Source organism: Poromitra crassiceps (assembly GCF_964638095.1).
Source record: "Poromitra crassiceps genome assembly, chromosome: 14".
In the NCBI taxonomy this organism is placed as follows: Eukaryota; Metazoa; Chordata; class Actinopteri; order Beryciformes; family Melamphaidae; genus Poromitra; species Poromitra crassiceps.
This window is the reverse complement of record NC_139633.1, coordinates 31,355,388-31,379,239: the sequence shown is the minus strand read 5'-3', so window position 1 is coordinate 31,379,239 and position 23,852 is coordinate 31,355,388. Positions and strand designations below refer to the sequence as shown.

The 23,852-nt window shown below is 43.0% G+C and overlaps 1 protein-coding gene across 1 annotated transcript in view; it reads right to left on the bottom strand.

Moving 5' to 3' along the window:
- LOC310789142 (protein NLRC3-like) overlaps positions 1–7,583 on the bottom strand; it is a gene marked incomplete at its 5' end in the record, with an annotated part of 45,018 nt that extends 37,435 nt beyond the window's left edge. The window contains 4 exons of the mRNA XM_083650735.1: positions 2,628–2,801; positions 5,720–6,965; positions 7,098–7,163; positions 7,580–7,583. Coding sequence (XP_083506861.1) covers positions 2,628–2,801; positions 5,720–6,965; positions 7,098–7,163; positions 7,580–7,583 — 1,490 coding nt within the window. The remainder of the gene's footprint in view (positions 1–2,627; positions 2,802–5,719; positions 6,966–7,097; positions 7,164–7,579) is intronic.
- Between the last annotated feature and the right edge of the window lie 16,269 nt (positions 7,584–23,852).

Sequence of the window (23,852 nt, the reverse complement as noted above, 5' to 3'; positions counted from 1 at the left end):
AAGCGATTTGTGCGTGCTTTTGGAACCCTGTATCTCCTCCCTGGCTGTTGTGGGGATGGTTTGTGTCTTTGATGATCTTCAGGGACCTCCTGAGGCACCGCTGGTTATACAGTTCATGCAGTTCTGGCAACTCACATCCTGTTACGTGTTGGGCCGCGCGTCTCACTCTCCGTAGCGCCCTGCGGTCCATGGTGGTACAGTTCCCATACCAGGTGGTGAAGCAGCCAGTCAGCAGGCTTTCAATGGTGCCTCTGTAGAAGTCCCTAAGGATTTGTGGCCTTAGCCCAAATTTCTTCAGGCGCCTGAGTCCGTGTATTTGCTGTTGGGCCTTTTTGACAACAGTGGCGGTGTGACCGGCCCAAGTCAGGTCCTGGTGGATGTTGACTCCCAGGTACTTGAAGCTGTCCACCCTTTCCACCACTGTGCCGTTGATGGTGATTGGGAGGTGTGCGCCCCCCCCCCCCCTCCTGTAGTCTACAATGATCTCCTTGGTCTTGGAGACGTTCAGAGAGAGGTGGTTGTCCTGGCACCATTGTTCCAGGGCCCCCACCTCCTCTCTGTAGGCCGTCTCGTCGCCCCCCGAGATCAGCCCCACGACTGCTGTGTCGTCTGCAAACTTCACGATGGTGTTCGAAGTTTGAGTCGCCACGCAGTCGTGGGTGTAGAGGTCGTACCAGAAGGGGCTGGAGACGCACCCCTGGGGCGCTCCTATGCTGATGGTCAGTGGTGAGGAGGTGAGGTTGCCCACCCTCACCACCTGGCGGCGGTCTGTCAGTAGACGAGACCAATTTGCATAACCTGGGTTTTGAACCAAAAATAATATATTCTGTTTTGGCCATATGAAGGGAAAGTTTGTTATCTGTAAGCCAGGATTTTATTTTCTTAAATTCCTCACACAGAGTAGCTTGAAGTCTCTCCACGTCCTTGTCAGAGGACAGGATGGCAGAATCATCGGCATACAGAAACATGTTGACATTGCAGGCAGTTTGTAGGTTGTTAATGTAAATTAAAAATAATAAAGTTGAGTTAAGTGTGCATATTTTAATAAAGGGTTCTGCATGCAAACATGGGATATTGTTTTAGATTACCCTACATACAGAAGCTGAGTTTATCATAACATAACATAACATACGATATGTTCTAGTATGCAAAGCTTATGAATGATTTCCCTGTATTGCTGCGCAATGCTGGCTAGTGTTGGCTAAAATTGATATAGAAAAAGAAAGAAAAGCAGTGAGCGCAGTTGCAGCCAATCTGTATAAATTGCAAAAGAGGCTACTCTTCACTGTTCAAATAACCAAATAAATAACCAAGTAGCACCAACACATATATTATCTTATTTGTAGTGTTAAGATATTCTAGATAATCTTTTATTTCTTCATGTCATCAGTGACTGTTGCTGAGTTGTTTTTAACATATTTTCTATATTGTCTTTCTATGTATTTTCAGAGAGAAGTGGGAGAGACAACAAGATGGGGTATTCTGTTTCTCAACAATAAGTACTTCTACAACTTAATAAACAAACAGAAATTATTCTAAAGTCATATGTATTGTATTTACTGATCATTCTCAGTCATTACAGCTGTAATACTGATCTGCAATTTCTCATCTGCCTTTCTTATTGTTATTTCTTCTTCGTTGGTTTTCATTATCTTCTACTGAATATGTAGGCATTCTGACGTTAACTTAAGTAATAGTGCCACCTAGTGGCCGCTTTTAGACAGGTTTCCAAATCAGGGCATAAAATCAAACATATGCTACATAAATGCATTTATAACTATTGTAAACAACATGCACAACGTTTTTAGCCCAAACAAGTTTACACAAAACAAATACAACATGAGGGTCATGTCAAAAGATGGTGGGGCATCTTTTGTGCTACACACAGACTCCCGGTTTTGGCACAAAACCATGACAAACTAAGTCTCATTTTTAAATCAAGGTGTGTTTTTTTCTGCAGTGTAGGTTAGTTGAAAATCAACGTGGCATTCTGAGGAGGGAAGTGTGTCCACGCGCGAGCCGTGCGTAATGTAGGCCTATCCAAGTGAGGATTTTCTGCACTGCGTGGAGAATACTGTCTGTGCTCAGGCGTACACCTGGTGTAGAGGTTTTTTTTGCACTAAGACCGGCTATTTGGTGGCGTTACCCAAGGCCTTTTTTTCTAACACATTGCGCTGGAACACTTATTTTGGCACGGGGAACGCCCAAAACTCTGTTTACGGTCGGAACATAGTGACGGTATCTTCGCCGGGGCGCAAAATGACACTTGCGGGAGGGATATGATAGGCTAGACACCCACGGACACGCTGGGCCACGCCTACACCTGTCACTGTGCTCCTCTATACAAGAAAAACCCTGCATTAAGGGCATGGGCCATATAGTTACATTAATTTTAATTACTGTATTCTAATTGTGGCCGTCTATTTTCTGTGGAAACTTCTTGTGTGTACTATGTGATTATGTTTTGCTGTTATTGTTGAGTGCACAAAACAAATTCCAAATCAACTGTAAGGTTGATATAGCAATAAATGATAGAATCTTCAATCTGGATCTACAGTATACAGGTCCTCAAATTACAATATACATATGATAGTAATATCAGTATATTATTAAATATGATGTCTGACCTGAGAGTCTCCAGTCTGCAATGTGGACTCTCCAGTCCAGCAGCGAGCAGCTTTAGTCTTGAAACCTGCAGGTCACTGTTACGCAGATCCAGTTCTATCAGATGGGAGGGGCTGGACTTCAGAGCTGACGCCAGGACTTCAGAATGAATCTCTGACAACCTGCAGCTACTCAATCTGAATAAAGGATAAAGGAGGAGTTGGACTTCAGAGGTGCGACCAGGACTTCAGAGCTGAGGTCTATGAGAGCCAGAAGCCAGAAAGTCTGTTATCGATTTAATATAAAATGTTTATCAAAGCAGAGCTAAGACAAGCATACAAATCAAAGGTAAAGGTAAAGTCCCACTGATTGTCACACAATGTGTGAAATTTGTTCTCCGCATTTGACCCATCCCCTGGGGGAGCGGTGAGCAGCGGCGTGCGCCGTGATCTAACCCCCCAAATTCCAACCCTTTGATGCTGAGTGCCAAGCAGGGAGGCAAATGGGTCCCATTTTTATAGTCTTTGGTATGACTCGGCCGGGGATCGAACTCACGACCTCCCAGTCTCAGGGCGGACACTCAGACTACAAGGGCACTGAGCTGGTCAAATGTTGTTATAGAGCACAATACTACTACTACTACTACTACTACTACTAATGATGATGATAATAATAATAATAATAACAACAATAACTTGTATTGTAGAATGATACATGATCATAGAATTAGAAATGTTCAAAAAGTGGTTAAAGGCCCATTCCGTTGGTTTTGGCGAGAAATAAATGTGCACAAAGTGTTTATTATTGGCACTGAGTGAATGCGCCTTGACGTAACTTAAAAATGGCGACCAGGGGCGTTTCTCTCGTTCAGAAGATACATTGAAAAACCGCAGTTTCGAAGTGGATAGCATCTCCCGCCACAGCTAGAGGATGTGACGTCTCGCGCGTTCACGTCGAGCTTGTCTCTTGTCCTAGTAGACGCTAACAGGAAATGGCTGAAGTAGCTTTTAACGTTACGGTCGTCGCTAGCTGCTAGCTAAAGGAAACAACAACACAGACTCCAGAAAAAGTCCAGACTAAATAAATAAATATTTATCTAATGAAGCCCGTCTGGCCAGACAGCAGCAATGTGACCGACATCGGGGGGAAACTAGAGTCAGGACTGTGTTTTCGGTTCATGAAGGAAACTTGCTGCTTGTAGCTACTGTAATGTGGTTTTGACCAGATACGTTAGCTGCTTGCTAATGGATTTTCAAGATTCAAGATTTTCACTGTCACTCCGTAGTACAAGTATCTGACCACCTGGTCAGAAACTCTGCTAACATTACCGTCTTGTGTGAAGTAATGCAACCCTAACGTTACTACCGTTATGCTTATGGTCATGGAACATTATTGTTTGACTGTAGTTAGCTGCGGTTGTGAGTCTGCCTATTAGAACCATACTAGTAACGTTAGCTTGATGCTATACGCGGCTAACTAATAGATTTAGCTATATTTATAGGAATTACCATCAGCCCCACTAATAACGTTACTGTCTTGTGTTGATAATGAATCTAACAGTCGGAAATATGCCTAACGTTAGCCTACTGTCTGTTATGTTAACGGTACATTGTTTGACTGTACATACAGGGGGAGCAGGCTATTTCCTGGCTTGTGCTAACATGAGTATCCACTTCCCGCACCCAGCAGGCTCTGACTGCAGTTGGCTGCAGTGGGACTGCACATACTAGTAATGTTAGCTTGATGCTAATCGCGGCTAACTAATATTAATTTACATTTATAGAAATTACCACCAGCCCCACTAATAACGTTACCGTCTTGTGTTGATAATGAATTTAACAGTCGTAAATATGCCTAACGTTACTGTTATGCTTATGAAACATTGTTTGATTGTTCAGTTTGGTCAACTCCAGGCATTACAGGGTACCGTACATACAGGGGGAGCAGGCTATTTCCTGGCTTGTGCTAACATGAGTATCGACTTGCCCGCAGCCAACGCAAGCCAAAACACGACCAAACATGCCACAATAACGTCCCCTAATTCATCCAGAATCCTTCCTGGGCATCTCGAGGCTGATCTGACCGATAAATTGTCCAGGTTGCCGTTTTCAAGTGACTTTTATGAGTTAACGTTACAAAGCAACGAACAGCTCTGCTGTTGCCACGCAACTGCTTGTGCGCGTGCGAGTATGGTGCCTGCGCGTCAGCTCGTTCACACGCTGCCTGCAGTTACACTAACGGCCACCGGCGTCAGTAATAGTGAGTTTTGACGGATTGGGCCTTTAATGTATAAGCAGAAACCAAACAAAAAATGATATATAAATGCAATTATATGTAAGGACTTCTGTTTTTTGTTTTTTTTAATACAGAAAAAAATGATCAAGATATCAGCCTAAGCTCCGCAGGCAGTTCAGTTCAACTTCTGGTAAATCAACAGTGAAACAGCCTGACACCATTAGAGTCTGGCTTCACCAGAGATTTGGTTGGGGTTTAGTTAGTTTAGTCACGTGTTACACCCAACACTGTTTACCACCACTATGTAGAACAACAGTTAATAAATTAACAATCTGGGAACCCAGTCTATTTTTATTTGAAAAATAGACTCTGGGAGAGCCCTACCGTTTTTCCCAGCTTCCTGTACAGCACACCTCTCCTGCCACCGTCACTTCCTTTTCCTTTTGCTCCACTGTTTACAGTCTAAATGGAAACTTGCAAACTTGTTATTTTCCACTGTTGTAAGACGAGTTGACGTCTTCTATGCAGTGTGTTTATGCGTTAACGTTATTAGTAAATAGCCGAAATGGACGCGGAAAAGGAAAGCGGAAGTGACTGAGAAGCCACCATCACTTCCTTTTCCGCATCTATTTCAGCTATTCACTGAAAATTTGCAAGTTGCTATTTAGACTGTAAACAGTGGAGCACGGACGCGGAAAAGAAAGTGACGGTGGCAGCAGAGGCGCGCTGTACAGGAAGCAGGGAAAAAAGGTAGGGCTCTCCCAGAGTCTATTTTTCTAATAAAAATAGACTCTGGGTTCCCAGATTGATAAATTAAGTATGTTTAGGAACTATCAGATATGAATGTCAGTCTAATACTGTTATTCACATCAGAACTAACCGAGCCTTCTTGCAGTTCCTCACAGCTGGGATCAGTCTCAGTCGCCCCTCCATTGATGTGTTGTAGGCCTCCAGGTCCAACACATCTAGAATCTCCTCTGACATCTGCAGCATGTAGGCCAGAGCTGAGCAGTGGGTCTCAGAGAGTTCCTTCTCTGATCTGGTCTCTGACTTCAGGAACTGTTGGATCTCCTGATGTACTGACTGGTCATTCATCTCAATCAAACAGTGGAAGATGTTGATGCTTCTGTCAGGAGAGAGATTGGGGGTGTTCATCCTCTTCAGGTTGCTGATGGCTGTCTGGATGCTTTCTGGTCTGCTCTCTGTCTGACCCAGCAGGCCTCCTAAGAGTCTCTGGCTGGACTCCAGTAAGAGGCCATGAAGGAAGCGGACAAATAGGTCCAGGTGGCCATTTGTACTGACCAGGGATTTGTCCATGGCACTCTTCAGGAAGTCCTCGAGTCGGGTGTTTTCATATATCACCCTGTTCTTTCCTAGGAATGTGTCCAGTACCTCCTCATCCCAGGTTGTGTAACAGTGGAACATGTAGACAGCAGCCAGAAACTCCTGAATGCTCAGGTGGACGAAGCAGAAGACTTTGTCCTGGTACAGCCCACACTCCTCTTTAAAGATCTGTGTGAATACTCCCGAGTACATTGAGGCTGCTGTGATATCAATGCCGCACTCTCTCAGGTCAGCTTCATAGAAGATCAGGTTGCCTTTCTCCAGCTGCTCAAAAGCCAGTTTTCCCAGAGAGAGAATCATCTCTCTACTCTCTGGAGTCCAGTATGAATCTGTCTCAGATTTCCCATGATACTTGACATTCTGCCGTTTGGACTGAACCACCAGGAAGTGGATGTACATCTCAGTCAGGCTCTTGGGCAGGAGTACTCTCCCAGGGGTTTTCAGCACAAACTCCAGAACTGTAGCAGAGATCCAGCAGAAGATTGGGATGTAGCACATAATGTGGAGGCTTTGTGAAGATTTGATGTGGGAGATGATTCTGCTGGCCTGCTTCTCATCTCTGAATTTCTTGCTGAAGTACTCCTCTTTCTGTCGGTCAGTGAAGCCTCTCACCTCTGTCACAATGTCAATGCACTCAGAAGGGATCTGATTGGCTGCTGCAGGCCGTGTGGTCATCCAGAGGCGAGCTTTGGGAAGCAGCTTCCCCTTGATGAGGTTTGTCAGCAGAACATCCACTGAGGTCGACTCTGTAACATCATCCAGGAACTTGTTGTTCTTGAAGTCTAGAGGAAGTCGACATTCATCCAGACCGTCAAAGATGAACACCACCTGGAACTCATCAAACCTGCAGTTTCCTGCTTCTTTGGTCTCAGGAAAGAAGTAATGAAGAAGTTCCACCAAGCTGAACTTTTTACCTTCCAGGAGATTCAGCTCTCGGAAAGTGAACAGAAATATGAACTCTATATCCTCGTTGGCTTTGTCTTCAGCCCAGTCCAGAGTGAACTTCTGTGTTAGGAGCGTTTTCCCAATGCCAGCCACTCCCATTGTCAGCACTGTTCTGATTGGTTTATCTCTTTTAGGTAAGGGGTTAAAGATGTCTTCACATTTGATTGGTGTTTCTGGTCTCTGGCTTCTGGATGCTGCTTCAATCATAATGATTTCATGTTCATCATTGACCTCTCCACTCCGACCCTCTGTGAGGGGAAGCTCTGTGTAGATCGTATTCAGAAGTCTTTGTTTTCCTGGTGTAGTAAGCCCCTCAGACACATACATACACTTCTGCCTCGCAATAGATTTGCGTTGTTTACATGCAGCAGAAGGTTCTGAATGAATAAACAATAGATTAAATCACTGAGAGGTGAGTAATGAGTAATGCAAACATTTCCTGATTATTTACACATTCCCAACTCCATTGACTCTATTCAGCTCATTACTGTTTGGCAGTGTTGGGTAAATTAATCTGGAAATGTAATTAATTACCGACTACTGATTACTCCTTAAAAAGTAATGAAAGTTACTTTACTGATTACTTTTTCACAGTAATTTGTTACATTACTAGTTACGTTACTAGTTACATTTTATTTTATTTTTTAACCCTTCAGTGACGTACAATTAAGCCAGCTCCTTTTACAACTGAATTAACTTTATTGAAATGAAATACAGGAGTCCACAATCGGCCAAACTGCATAACTGTAAACATTGCAGCCTCTCAAACCTGATAGGATACAGTATGTATATATTTATAAAAAACAAAGAAATGGTCTCTCATAGTTTTTCTTTTGTTTTTCTGCATAAGTAAAGCAACAACAAAAAAACACCACTGCATTCTGGCGGACAACGATGTAATGAAGTAACTCAGCATTAATTGGATTAGTAACGGTAACGGTAAGTGTTTTGAAAATTGTAGCGCCTTACATCACTTAGTTACTGAAAAAGTTATCAGATTACGCGTTATTGCCCAACACTTCTGGTCGGTAGACAGGCAGCTCCTGACTGGTTGTAATGTATAAGGCTGTTGTTGAGTCGGATATTATTACAGAGTTGCAACCAATCAGATTCCTTAAAGGATAAGGCTGGTGTTTTTAATGCATTGCTTACCGTCAACAACTCCTACGAAAAGCCCCTTAAACCAATGCTGGAACCTCTTCTTCAGATTAGATTTGGGTTTAGGTTGGCGTGCAGCAGGAGTTTCTGAATGAATGAACAACAGATTAAATCAAAGAGAGGTGAGTAACAAGTAATCCAAATATTATTTTTATTTTATTTATTATATTCAATGATAATTTACACATTCCCAACTGCATGGGCTCTATTCAGCTCATTACTGGTGGGTGGACAAGCAGGACCTGACCGGGTGTAAGGTGTAAGGTAAACCTAAACTAGGAGTTTCATGCAACCAATCAGATTCCTTAAAGTCCCTGGCAACCAAATTAAGAAACGTGTTTCCAAACACATTACACTGTTTGAAATGAGTTGCTAAAAACATGTAGGGCCCTATCGTCGTCAGTTTGTGCGGCGTAACGCCATGTCTGTGCTATCGTGGATGAGTGCAGACTGCCATTTTATGCTCCTGCAGCGATAGCAGGCACTTTTAGACCGTTTTTCCCCACCATTCTTGGGTTTAGAATTTTTTAGTCGTGCCTAAAATGGTCTCAAGATGACGATGCTTACATTGCCCCACCCCTAACACTATAGACAAAGTAGAGCGCAATAGATTCATTGGAAGGAAGGGAAATTGTTAGCCCATAAATGCTAATATATACACTACAGCAGGGGTTCCCAACCTTTTTTGTGCCAAGGACTGGTAGATACATGGAGAAAAAGGTCACGGACCGGTTGTCAATTTTAATAGTTTTAGTTACATATATATTTACTCACCAGGTGGTGACAAAGGGTAAATAACAGCCTTTTGTGTTGTACTGTATGTAGCCTACAGTATTTATGTTTTTGTTTAAACTACAAACATAAATAAATGTCAACTTTAAACTATGTTTCAACTACCACACACAGCCTATACTATTATAGCCTATGTTTATAATATATATATATATATATATATATATATATATATATATACCCGGTACCAAATGCGTTGCGGCCCGGTACCGGTACCAGTCACATCAGACTGCAGAAGTATCTGATCCAGCCAGCCAGCCAGGACTGTCCATATGGCCACATGAAGCAGTGAGGTCCAGGCAATGCATCTGTAATGGTTATTGAAATGTGACCAACACATCTGGTAAAATAAATTCTTTCCGGTCCGGACACCGGACCTAGCGAACACCCTGCCTGGGATGAGTATATCTTTAGATTATGAAGCAACCCAATCACCACAATAAAATGTTTTTACACATTTTACACATCTGAAAACCAGGATGATATCAATGTAAATTTGAATATAGTCATATAGTACACTATATTGTTCTAATCATGTTTTCCAGTGACTCCTGAGCACTACATACCCAGCCCCGCCCTGCCCTGCACGATTGGGCACAGCTTCAGCACCTTCAGCGGACACGCCCCCACACTCTCAGAGCAGAGAATGTTGCTTTTTGCATGATTTTTAAACTATTTTATATACTTGGTGACATTTTTAATCATTCAAATTTGGGTGGTGAATAACAAATTTTTCTGTCGTGTGACAAACTCAAAACACATTTACTTTTGGTTTCCAGGGACTTTAAAGACACATTCACACTGCTGATTCCCATAAACCTCTGCTAGCTCTGCTTTATTGGTTACAATGATTTTGTTAACCAGCTAGCTGCACTTTTGTTGTGTTCATAGAATGCTATACCATGCACTGACTGTAGTTACAACTCCGTACCACAGGGTGTCGTACTTCTGTAAGAATGTGTAGAAGTGAATGTGTCCAGCCGAAGAAGGGTGTACAAGGGAGAAAGAGAAGAAGAGCCGTGTGTGCAGAGACAGAAGCAGTGACATGCAATGGTACACTAGCTGTTGCTAGCTGAGTAATAAACAAGTCTAATGTTACGTCATCTCCTGGCTTCTCTACAGTCACCAACATAACAATTTCTTGTTATGTTCATATATCTAAACTACTTTTGGGAAACTTTTCAGACAATATACATGTATTGATTGATTGTATAAAAGCCCTGATACCCATGAGGACCTTCTTAACTGAGATTATAAATAATTTGATGATGTAACTTGAGGGCCGATGTGAGAATTCACCCACTGGGGATCAATAAATGATATTACAATCAAAATACATCAAATACATACTGTAGATTATACAATATACAATAAATGCATATGCTAAGGCTGCTGTCTCTCTTCACATCTATTGTGTGGATGTAGGCCAACAAGAGTAGATATAAAAATTATCCAGCCTGCAGTCTACTGTATATCATTGGTATACTGTTCTAAATCATTGTGTGTGATGCAGGATTGCATAAGTTGTATCAATTTTTTTCTTCCAAATGTCCATTTAAAAAGGGAAATCTTCCCATGACTTACCTGTGGGTCCTGAGCTGCTGTTTGACAATCTTTGCACTAGATCCTTCCTTTTGATCTTCAGTAAAACCTTCGTGGTCACCCCCAGAATGTCTTCAGTGTAGATCTGCTCCATCAGATCCACTGTGTCCTGCCTGTCTGCCTCCTCCAGTCGGCTCTTTGGGATGGCAGAAACGCTACCTTTCTGCTGCAGGAACCATCTGAACTCCTTAAACTCTTTATTTCCCAAATTCTGCAGTATTTCCAAGACCCTCTCTTTATCAGTCTCCATCGTTCCTCCCTGGTAAAATCACAGGAAATATTCAACTCCAAGAACAATTATGCCATTTTCCCACAGGATTATGGATGATTAATCTCACACAAGATCACTTTATCAGCCAGGTCACACAAGTAATGAGTAATGTAACTGGTAATGTAATTTGTTCTATTGTCTGACCTTATGACCCCATTCACAAACACACAGTACCCATGGACATATACGGTATGCCAGGGGTTCGCAACCTTTTTTGGCTCGTGACCCGATTTTGACATCACAAAAATCTAGGGACCCTAGACATTCAAATTCCGGTACACCGTCGATAATATCATCAGTGACATCATCAGTGATGTCACATGTATGCTTCTTTCCCCCCTCAGAATTCTGACTTTAATCTGAGAATTCTGACTTTAATCTCAAAATTCTGACTTTATTTTCAGAATAGAATAGAATAGAATAGAACTTTATTTGCCATTTCAACACATGGTTGATTGGAAATTGTCTTGGTGCAGAAGTGCTCACATAGAATCACATAGAATCACAGGAGACATAGATGCAGAGAGTTCCATACATACAAAAACAAGGAAGTAATAAAAAGGATAATAACGACATTAAAAAAAACAATTCATGGAACCTGTTAAAAAAGCAGAGTGCCGCAGTGCCACAAAAAGCTAAAATAATGCTCGATAAAGTGCTTAAAAAGTATTTAAAAAAAGGGAAAGTGCTAAACTATTTTTTAAAGTGCTTTTTAGTGATAAAGTGCAAAAAAAGCCTAGCTGGTGTTGATCCTTCTAGCACAAAGTGCCTGTGCTCTTGAGGTAGAGTTGAGGTGACGGACAGCCTCGGGATATGTACTGTTTTTGAAGCGAGAAGTCCTACACCTAATGCTCTGGAGCCTCCTACCAGAGGGGAGGGGCTTAAAGAGGGAGTAAGCGGGGTGCGAGGGGTCTCGCATCACCTTCTCTCCCTTGCGCTTGATGCGTGTGGCGTATAGGGAGGCCACAGAAGGAAGGTCACAGCCGATGATCTTTGACGCCGTGCGTACTATTCTCTCTAGCCGAGCCTTGTCGTGCTCGCTTGTGTTGCCGTGCCACACAGACACTGAGAAAGTGAGGACACTCTCAACAGTGGCTCTATAAAAGCTGAGCTTCCCTCCTTGGACACTCCAAACTTCCTGAGCTGTCACAGTGAGTGGAGCCTCTGGTGGGCCTTGTTAATAATGAGGTCGGTGTTGGCCTCCCATTTTAAGTTTTCACAAATGGTTGTGCCAAGGAATTTAAAACTGTTCACTCGCTCCACCTGCTGGCCGTTGATGAGCAGAGGAGGGTGAACTGCTTCACCGCGCCGGAAATCTACAATCACTTCTTTTGTTTTGGAAGTGTTTAGGAGCAGGTCGTTTTATTTACACCAGTCGACAAGCCTGTGTACTTCAGCTCTGTAGGCTGATTCATCGTCGTTCTTGATTAGACCCACTACTGTTGTGTCGTCAGCGTATTTAAAGAAATGGACAGAGTCGGAGTGGGAGACACAGTCATTTGTGTAAACAAGATAGAGGAAAGCAGAGAGAACACAGCCCTGGGGGGCCCCGGTGTTCAGGGTCAGGGACTTAGAGAGCAGGTTGCCAATTTTAACCACCTGTTCTCGGTCTGAGAGAAAGTCCAAGATCAGGTGGCACAGAGAGTCATCAATACCCAGCAGTTTAAGTTTTTCAAATAATTTAAAAGGCACAATCGTATTAAACGCGGAACTAAAATCAATAAAAAGAATTCTGGCGTAAGTGGCAGAGGCCTCTAGATGTAGCAGGATGGTGTGGAGGCACATGGACACAGCATCCTCTACAGACCTGTTAGGCTGGTAGGCGAACTGATGTTTGTCTAGTTTTACAATGCTAGACAGGTGGTCGCATACAAGTCGTTCAAAAACCTTCATTATCACAGGGGTCAGCGCGATGGGCCGGTAATCATTTAGGCAAGAAGGGTTGGGTTTTTTGGGCACAGGAATGACAGTGGTGGCAGATTTATACAATGCCGGGATTTTAAGTGTGCACAAAAAACAGTTAAAGAGATCAGTAAGAACGGGGGCAAGTTGGTCGGCACAGTTTTTTAAAGTAAAGGTAAAAACATTGTCTGGCCCTGCAGCTTCCCTGACATGTTGCTTACATAGTAGGGCTCTAACCTGGTGCTCCTCAACTATGAAATGAGGGGTTACAGGCCCCACACTGTCAGCTATTCTGGGGCGTTCACCTGACTGAACATCAAAGCGGCAGTAAAATGCATTTAATTTGTCAGGGAGTAGGGGATCCTCATCCTGGACTTTAGGTTTTTTCTTAGACCCAGTGATGGTGTGCAGACCCTGCCAGACCCCTCTAATGTCCCCAGATTTCAATTTATCCTCCAGACTCTCTCTGTATTTAGCCTTAGCTGATTTTGCTGCCTGTTCGAATTCATATCTGGCAGATTTATAGAGATCATTGTCTCCACTTTTGAAGGCCTGGTTCTTCCTAACCCAGAGGCTTTTAACCTCTTTGCTAAATCATGGCTTATTATTGCCATACACAGTCACCACATCTGATGGAATACACATCTCCTGAGAGAAATTGATATAGGAGGAAAGAGTGTCAGTGTATTCGTCCAACCCATCACATGCTTCTTTAAAAATGTCAAAGTCAGTGGTTTCCATAAAATATCTTAGCTCGTCAGCAGCCTCAGGGGAGAAGCGCCGCACAGGCCTAGCAGTCCGTTTAACAGTCTTTAGCTGCTGGCGGTGCTGGGGGAGAAGAAAGACTGTGTTGTGGTCGGATTGGCCGAGGGGGGCGCGCACCACGGCATGAAACGCCTGGGGGATTGTACAGTAACATTGATCAAGTGTTTTTTCACCCCTGGTAGCAACGTGTATTTGTTGTTTGTACCTGGGTGCCGCCTTCCGCAGGTTAACGTGGTTGAAATCACCCATCGCCAGAATGATGGAGTCCGGGTGCGCATTCTCCAAGTCAGTGATCGGGGGAATATATACTGCTACAAGGAGGACCGAGGCAGTTTCCCTTGGCAGGTAGAAAGGTCTACATTGGATGGCGAGTAGCTCTAGCTCAGGCGAACATGATTGGTGCATTGTTTTTGTGTCGGTACACCACCTTAGGTTGACGTAGCAGCCGAGACCCCCGCCTCGTTGTTTCCCCGACTCTATGGTGCGATCTGCACGGTGGAAGGAAAAGCCATCTAGTTGTAGCGCAGAGTCGGGAATGCCGGAGTGGAGCCACGTCTCGCTGAAAACCATGGCGGAGCAATCTGCGCAGTCCTTCCGCGTTGATGTTAACATGGCTAGTTCGTCTAGTTTGTTAGTTAAGGATCGCACATTGGATAGTATAATGCTCGGCAGTGGGGAGCGGTGTCTGCGCCTCCTGTAACGCACGAGAGCGCCTGCTCTTCTTCCGCGTCTCCTGGGCACAGGCTTGATGTGTGGGCCAGTATGTGGGCCCAGCTCTGTTTGTTTAACAAAGTCCGTCGAAGAGTGGAGTAACTGGGGTTTAAAGCTTGGCATCCCAGAGCGTATCTAGAAGCTCAATCCTTTCATACTTCAGGCTTGTACTCTCAGAAAAACACATAGAGAAGACAGACAAACACAGAACGAGCAGCACCATGTCGCCATACGCCGGCGCCATCTTGGTGAAAAACTGTCAATTCCGCCTTTATTCTCAGAATCCTGATTTAAAGTTATAATCTCAAACATTTTCATAAAAATCGCCATAGGTGTCACCCAAGAGAACAAAACTGAAATTTTAGAGATGATCACTTTAAAGTCAGAATAAAAAAATAAAATAAAAAAAGTGACCCTAATCATCTTCCCTAGTTTTAAATTGTGTGTGGTGTAAAAAAATAAAATACAAATCAAATTAAATTTCAGGCTACCCCACTTAGGGTCGTGACCCTAAGGTTGGGAACCACTGCATATGCATTTCTTCAGTTTCACAACAACCCAAACTTTGAGGTGTGCTATAAAACATTGTAGTACATTTTTTGACAATTAGTCATTTTGTATGGAATTATATCCCTATGTTTAATTAGGAGCGGGTCTAGCGATTTGAGAGCAATTTGACAGCATTTATAGATTTCACGTTCCGATTTTGTAAGTAACCCCGCCCTCGGACTAAAATAGCCATCGCGCATGCTTAAGATTTGCTCGGCTTTTGCTTAAACTCTGTGCTTGCAGTCAAACTGCTTCTGTGCGCTCTTGAAACTTCTGCTCTGGGATTTCTTCTCTGCGCTTGAATTTTTGTGTCCAAGAAAACACACACACACACACACACACACACACACACACACACACACACACACACACACACACACACACACACACACACACACACACACACACACACACACACACACACACACTTCCTTCATATATATATCTATCTATCTATCTATCAGAGGAGGTTTTTCTATTAAGGCACAGGAGGATGGTCCTCTATTTTTTAGAAGAGATTGGGGATTTTATATAATAATATATTTTTTAAATAAAATATCATTGAAATGTGTTTTTTCTGATGTGCGGACGCTCATTTTTTCATTCATTATATTCTTAAAATGCTTCAACAACAGTGACACCTGTAGGGCACTGATGGAAAGGAGAGCTCCATGCAGACAGGAGTCTGGCCCGGCCCTCAGGGGGTACGGTACAAAAACATTACCCCTGAGGGAGTTTATTTCTTTGGGAATTTATTAATGCAAAAATATGATTGGTTGAAAAACACTTGCAATTCACAGGGAACAGTGAAATTATGTGTTTTTCAACCAATCATATTTAGCTGAAGCCTAAACCGCCCTTACCAATCAATACCAATCAATTAATTTATTCAACCAAATTGGTTGTTGATTGGATAGATTGCTAAGATTGACATTGTATTGTCCAATGCTGAATGCATCTGAAAATCTTGTGGAATCCAGCTCCATTGTCTACTAGGAAGTGTGATGACCTCCACTTTGCTGTGACCACCTGACAGTAGGCTAATAGATAGATTTACAGACAGTAGCACCTATACTTTCCCTTTTCTCTTTTCCTATTTTTTTTATTATCAAGCAGTAAGTTAGCTCACAAGCCAGACAGTCGTTGCATTGTATTGCGCCAGCGGCCCAACATGACTTTATACACGAGTTTAGAGAGAGAGCAGCACGGTACACGGAGGCTGAAATCTCAACAAAGCAAACACTGGGATACTGCAACGTCATCGGCTGCACGCACACCGGTTACAGGCGGCATGGATGTGGAAGTAAGTAAATTAAGTTCAAGTTATCCGGATCTTCTATTCGGGGTGCAAATGGTCCACCAAGCAGCACTACTTTTTCGTATTATATTGTTTTATGCTGAATAGCCCGCCATTTCCTAATAAAGATCTCAAAATAAATATACAGTATTTACTCTGAGAAATGAAATAATGAGAAAAGGAACAATTATTGATGGTTAAAACTGAATAATGACATCACAACAGTCTAATTCTAATGCTAAATTAAAATTAGATATTCCTCTAAATCTGTCTTCAAACTGCAAAAGGGAAGAAAAACGCCTAAATTTATTTCGCTGGCGGTCGCCAGCCAGAGTTTCCTCCCTTGCTTTGAAGCTCACCAGCCGCCACTGATATCTATATATCTCTATCTATATATCTCTATCTCTATCTATCTATCTATCTATCTATCTATCTATCTATCTATCTATCTATCTATCTATCTATCTATCTATCTATCTATGTATAACATATCTATCTCTCTCTCTCTCTCTCTCTCTCTCTCTCTATATATATATATCTATATATATAGTCACACATAAAACAATGTTCTTTTTGGCCACAAAGTCAACAGTCATGGGATCATGAACGCCATCTGAAAGCAGCAGGTTCATGATCTGAAAGACTTTAGCACCTCAAACAGTAATGTTACCTTGGAAGATGTTTGCCTGGTGAATTCACAGCATCCAGATCAAGTCACAGAGACTTTCTATCTTCATCTATGTGGAGAGAGAGAGATTGCTCTGGCTGCCTGGAGCCAACGTTAGCTGTGAACAGCAGTCAATCCGCTCCCACAAATGACCCCCTCTGTCTCTGCTGCATAGTTTCTCCACACAATTAGCCGCCAGAAAATAAAACCAAAGCCAAACCATTCTCATGAGAATGGTTTGGCTTTTCAGTGTCGCGCTGGGAGCCGGCGCACAAGGCTGAACGCTCCGAAAATAGACTGGGTGCAGCGCACTTTGAAACGCGCAGCAGAAAGCCTATAATCGGACGCAGCTTCATCCCAGCTCACAACCGAAACCCCAGAAACGCAGACGAACGCGAGCCCGATCCAGACTCCCCCGGCGAGCGGCCGCCATCCGAACGTGGATCCGTAAGGCAGCAGAGCCTGCCATAGCAGGCAGCAGAGACTCGCCTGACACACGCAGCAGCCAGCAGAGCGAGCAGAGCCACCAGAGACACTCCCACGGAGGAGGAGTTTGGAGTTGAGGGGGGTGTGGGTGCTGTTTATTGAAGGAAATTACTGTTCAGATGTTTCAGGTCAGAAAATATTAGCTTCAGAGTCAGTGAATGTGCTTGAAATGCTTCATTTCACAAAAGGCTGAATATCTCAGCTTCTAATTTGAAACGCCTGTTTTTGCTGAAAACAACCTATCTTCTCCGGCTCATAACTAAAGAACGGAAAATGGTATCAATAAACTTTTTTTTGCTGATGATACAATAGAGTCTCCTCGTTCTTTGTTCGTGTTCGGTGTTTACATAGTAATATCACACAATATTCTGTGGGCCTCGAGAAATCACTGAAAACGCTCTGAAACTCTGGCACTGGGAGCGTCCGTTCTCCAAAAGTGGCTGGCACTCAATGAGTTAATGCTTATCTTTGCCAATGATGTGAGTGATCATTGTGCTATTGCTGCTACAAGAAGCACCAAAGTTATTAAAACCAAGTGGCGGTTTCTTCAAAAACAAAACTTCAAATCTTTCTTTGAGCAAGGTTTTTAACATGATATTCATAAGTGTGATTTGAATAGGATTTTTTTTATGCCGGATGTGGAACTGGCGTGTTCCTTTTTTAGAAACACTTTTTTGGAAATTAGAGACAAACATGCCCCAGTTAGGACATACAGGGTTAAAGGTAAACCCATGGTTCTCCGAAGAGTTGTCTGAACTAATTTGTCACAAAAAACCAAAATGGGCTATGGCTATAGAACTAACTTGGAGTCTGACTGGTTAAAGTTTAGGGTTCTAAGAAACAGATGTACAGATCTCATTAAGAAGTTACAATCTGACTTTTATTTAACTTCTACAACAGCGAATCTTAACAATCCTGCTAAGTTTTGGAAAGTGATTAAAACCATGAATGCAAATTGTAACTATTATCTACCACCGTGTGTTACTAATAGGTGGTGGGCCAAAGGCTGCTATCTGCTTTAGTTTTTGAGATGATCGATCCCCATCTTAAGTGTAGGTTCTTTTTTCATATGAACTAAATACATTTCTTCTTAACACGTTCACTGCCAATGACGTGTTAACACGTTTTCAGAATCCAGCTGTTGACTGCCAATGACGTGTTAACACGTCATTGGCACGTCACGATCAACGCCCCACATTGACGGTGGGGCGTTGATCAATCCCTTTTACGTCTCCTATACAATTATTGGAGGTATTGAATGTGTATAATCTATTTTACCGACCCACTAAGTGGCGACAGCGCTCTCCCGACAGAGAGAAAGCCAACCAAAAACAGCAGCGGGAGCAAGCCATTCTCAAGGAAATGGCTGGGCGAAAACGCTTTCGATTTCACACACACCCACACACACACACACACACACACACACACACACACACACACACACGCGTGTGCACACACACACACACACACGCGCGCGCACACACACACACACTCGAGTACCTTTGAGCATAAATAAGACCAGAATCGCAAAAGCTTCATCAAAGCTCTCAAACGCCCGTTTTACAGTAATCCAGACTGCCCGAGAGCCGCCAGCAGCAGCAGCACAGACGAGCAGCAGCAGCGGGAGCGAGTACGCCTCAAGATTGGAAGAAGGGGATCGCGAAGGAATTTCTCTCCCGTGTCTAACCCCCCTCCCCTCGCCTCTCCTCTCCTCTTCCCTGCTCCTGCGATTCCCTTCTCTTTCTTTGGGATCTGTGAGGCAACAGAAACTCGCCTGTGACAAAACACTGCAAAGCCACACCTACGGAGGGAGGAGTTTGAAGGACACACACACACACACACACACACACACACACACACACACACACACACACACACACACACACACACACACACACACAACACAATACAGTATACAGACTTGCCCAAGGGCACCCATAATCACAGGCACGTGAGGTGGTTCTAAAAATCCATTTATCTCAAAACTCTCTGAAAATCTCTGAAACCATGCTGTACTCAACGGCTAATATCTACATAACTACTAACTCTACAAACTAACTCTTTTAGACAGAGAAAGCACACATTCTATTAGTACTTTTGTGAACTTTGTGTTCACAAAGTTCAAACAGAAAAGAATCCTCGGCTCTTGTAAAATGAGCCAGAATCCTCAAAAAAACCCTCTGGCAGAAGCTAACTACAGTATTGAAAAACGGCTGGCAGTGAATGTGTTAAGACAGCTTGTCCCTGATAACTAGGTCATATCACTGTATAGATGAAGACTGTTCTTCACAGCCACAAATATCAATATGTGAGATGATTGGCAGGGTTCCTACATGCTTTCCATTTTTAAATGACATATTTTCCCAGATTTCTGTCTCTCACCAAATCGCAAAACTATTCAAGGCCTGGAAATGATCAAATTCATTTTAAATACTTTTCCAGACCTGCATAGGAATCCTGCCTGCCACAACAAATTGTTTACAGGCTGCATATCGAAATTGTTGTCTTCCCCAAAGTCAACAACGGCTGTTCATCCCATACAAGGTAGAGGAGCAAAATGATGTGTAGTAGCCTGGAAGTAGCATGGAGACGAGTATGTTGTTGCAGCACATCTCTCCAGATCTGCGGCCATCTGCAGCAGGGATCAAGGTTTGGGTCCGTGTTAGTTAGTTGTCCTGTTCCTCATCCCCTGACCACCATCACAGGAGTGTAGTCATCGCCAGAGGCATGTTCTCTCTTCTTGGAAGCTCTAATAATAGACAACGTAGTAGTTACTGTATGTTACACGTGGCTAACGTTAGCTAGCTTCTGAAATGTTTTTCTAGAATTCATTAGACCGTTAAATGCTCCCGTAATCTAGCTAACGTTAACGTTACCTCGCTAACCCGCTACAGTCAATGAGGAAAATTCATTCATTTATCGAATGTCTTTATCTTACCAAACACAATTACGCTAGTTTCTGAGATAATATATAGTGTGGCATATACTTGTGAATAACATATTCTTACCTGGAAATCACACATCGATCCGCTACTGAGTCTGTTTACATTTCGAGCGGAGGGGCAGATCCTGGATCAGATCGGGGTCCTTTAAGCCGTGCGCGTGCGTCGTGCGATTGGTTGAGGCATTAAATACTACGCTCTGAATGGTTCATAAACTACAGCTACCCCGCGATTTGCCTGAGTAGAGTGATGATTAAAATATACATTTATCAAAAAACCTCGATCAAACCAGAGCTGCCAACAAACAGTTTTAGACTTCATAGAATTATTTGACATCATACATCAAATATTGTGTCACGTTTCGATGAGGATCAATCAACAACATGAAAAAATGGTCTTGGCCCACCGACTATAAGGGTTCTGATATGATCACTGACAAAAGGGAAATGTTAAATTGCTTCAATGAACAATTTGTGTCCTCTGGTTCCTTGTTTGAAGCTGTGTCAATGTCAGCCATTGTCGATGAAGAAGTGAGTAATGATCAGAATTTTAGTCTGTCACCCTTTACTGTATCTGAGGTACACAAAGCTCTTAAAGGAACAGATTCCAAAAAAGCAGCCGGTCCTGATAATCTGGATCCATATCTTCTTTCAGCTGATTTGATTGCTGAGCCTCTGACATATATTTTTAATCTTACGATTGAACAAAATGTCATACCTAGTATTTGGAAATCAGCCTTTGTTCTGCCCCTCTTGAAAGGTGGGGAACCTTCACTTTTAAATAACTATAGGCCGATCTCAAATCTATCAGTTCTTTCTAAAATCCTTGAGACCCTAGTGAGTAACCAGTTGAAGAGTTTCTTAAGTGACAACATAATTGTATCTTCTTTCCAGTCAGGTTTTAGAAAGCAGCATGGTACCACTACTGCAGCAATGAAGGTAGTAAATTATCTCATTGCTGCAATGGATAGCAAACAACATGGAGTCTGTCTTTTTATAGACCTATCTAAGGCATTCGACACTGTCGATCATGAGATCCTGCTAAATAGACTAGCCAATATTCACCTTATTCTTTGCCCATACAAGGACGCTTCTGCATGACGTCATTTCGTAATCGTCTTTCTGGTTTTAGACACGGAAGTAGATTAAGCCTACCGTAGTCATTTTTAGACTTGCCAAAAAGCTGTTTTCAAGCAAAAAAAACCCAAACTGTTTTAAAGTGTTAATATTTTTCGGGTAAGAACGTACATATATGTGACCAGTTTATCAGAATAAGCCTATTTGGAAATCTTTAGCGAGCACCGAGGACCGGGAGCGCTGGCTGTGCTGACACCGGTCGGACAGCTATCTGTCAAAGCCTACTGTAGGCTATGGCAGTGAGAAAACACTGTCGACGTGCTTTTGTAACTAACGTTAAATGCCGACCGGGTACAGCCATCGGCTCCTCGCAGCAGTAACGCTATGAACATATAACTGAAGTTGGCTGCAGTGTAGCTGCTGAATGTTGCCAAACTTCATTCATAGTGACGTTTTGTTTTGAAATTGGCCACCAACTAAAAACACGATTAAAAACACGATTTCAGACGGCAGCCCGTCTTTATTGTCACACGAACACACTACAACACATGCATGCGGCCACTACACACACTCATGCCGACGGTGGCCGGTGAAATATGTCCTCTGCATTTGACCCATCCAGGCTTGTCCTTTCCTCCAGGGGGCAGGCCAGGAGCAGTGGTCGCTATTTCTTTCCAGCGCCCGGGGACCTTCATTGGACCATCATTGGACCAACTTCAGATGTTGTCGTCACTGGTCGGATGACGATCTTCTGCATGTTTTTAGTGGGGGGTTATGTACAGAGGAACCCCCTGGGGGGTACGGGGAGAACATGCAAACTCCACACAGAAAGGCCCTTTCGACGAGATAGCCCACCTGGGCAGTAGGCACTGAAGATATGGGGGGGTCACAACTCCAGCGCCCACAGCGTCCCAGGTGGGAATCGAACCCAGGACCTTCGAGCTGTGAGGCGACAGCGCTTACCACTGCACCACCGTACCCCTAGCGTACCAACTAGCGCTGAACCGGAAGAACAAATACGTTGCGTGTAACGCAGAAGAGAGAAAAAGTGGGCATGGTGAATAAGGTGAATAGGTCTATCAAGTCAAGCAGTTGCCTGGTTTAAAAACTACCTGTCAGATAGATGATGTGTAAAGTTTGATGGAAATTTCTCTGATATCTTAACTATCCACAAGGGGGTGCCACAGGGCTCTGTGCTTGGTCCACTTTTATTTACAATTTGTATCAATAATGTGGGTAAAAATGTGCCAGACGCGTCTTTTCACTTTTATGCTGATGACACCGTCATTTATTGTTGTGCAACATCTTTAATAAGGGCTTTTGAACAGCTACAAATAGCCTTTGATATGGTTCAGGCACAGTTGCACCAGCTGAAGCTTGTCTGCAGGCAAGCCTATGGTTTTTTCCAAATCTAAGAAGGAACCAATTGTCCCAGGCATAATGACTACGCAGGGCAAGGTTATTGAAAGAGTGTCGACCTATAAGTATTTAGGTTTTATAATAGATGATGGTCTTACTTTTAAAGCACATATTGACACTCTTGTCAAAAAACTCAGACTGAAGTTAGGTTTTTATTTCAGAAACAGAGCGTGTTTTTCTGCTGAGGCTAGAAAGAGGCTTGTTTTGGCTACCTTCTTGCCAATATTAGATTATGGTGACATTCTTTATATGTCTGCACCTGCGACAGCGTTGCGAAAGCTGGACACAGTGTATCATGGTGCACTTAGGTTTGTGACAAATTTGAAGTCCCGGACACATCACTGTACCCTCTACATGAGCGCAGGCTGGCCCTCCTTAACGTTACGGAGGATGTCTCATTGGTTCATTTTCATTTATAAGGCCATCTTGAGACAACTACCATCTTATCTATGCTCCTGCATTAATTTACAAGAAAATAGATCTTATCAGCTTAGGTCTCAAAACTGCATCCTGCTGACTGTAGACAAGGACTGAGTTTGGCAAGAAAGCTTTCCAGGTGTCTGCCCCTCTGGCCTGGAATGAACTCCAACGCTCACTAAACCTCCAGCTGCTAGTCCCTATGAGTATTTTTAAAACCAGGGTAAAAAATATGGAGGAAGCTGAAATCCTGGTCTGCAAATGTTTTGATCCATAATTAACTTGTATACAACCCCGTTGTTGAGTAAATGGATGTGTATTTTCTTACGTTTTAGATGTTTTTGTTTGTATAGTTTATGTTAAAATGTGTCTGTAACTTTATGCTGCTTTCTTGGCCAGGTCTCTCTTGAAAAAGAGATTTTCAATCTCAATGAGACTAACCTGGTTAAATAAAGGTAAAAAAAAAAAAAAAAAAAAAAAAATCTCCTTCTGGGTTTCTGTGAACATTTTCATCTGAGGGTGCGGTCACTTCCTAATTTCTTTACTATCAAAGTCTAGAAACATCAGTCTAACTAACACTATACCCAGGGACGGCTGGTATCAGTGGGCTAGGGGGGCTAAGCCCTCCCTATCATTTCCAATAAAAGGAGAACATTATTATTATTATCTA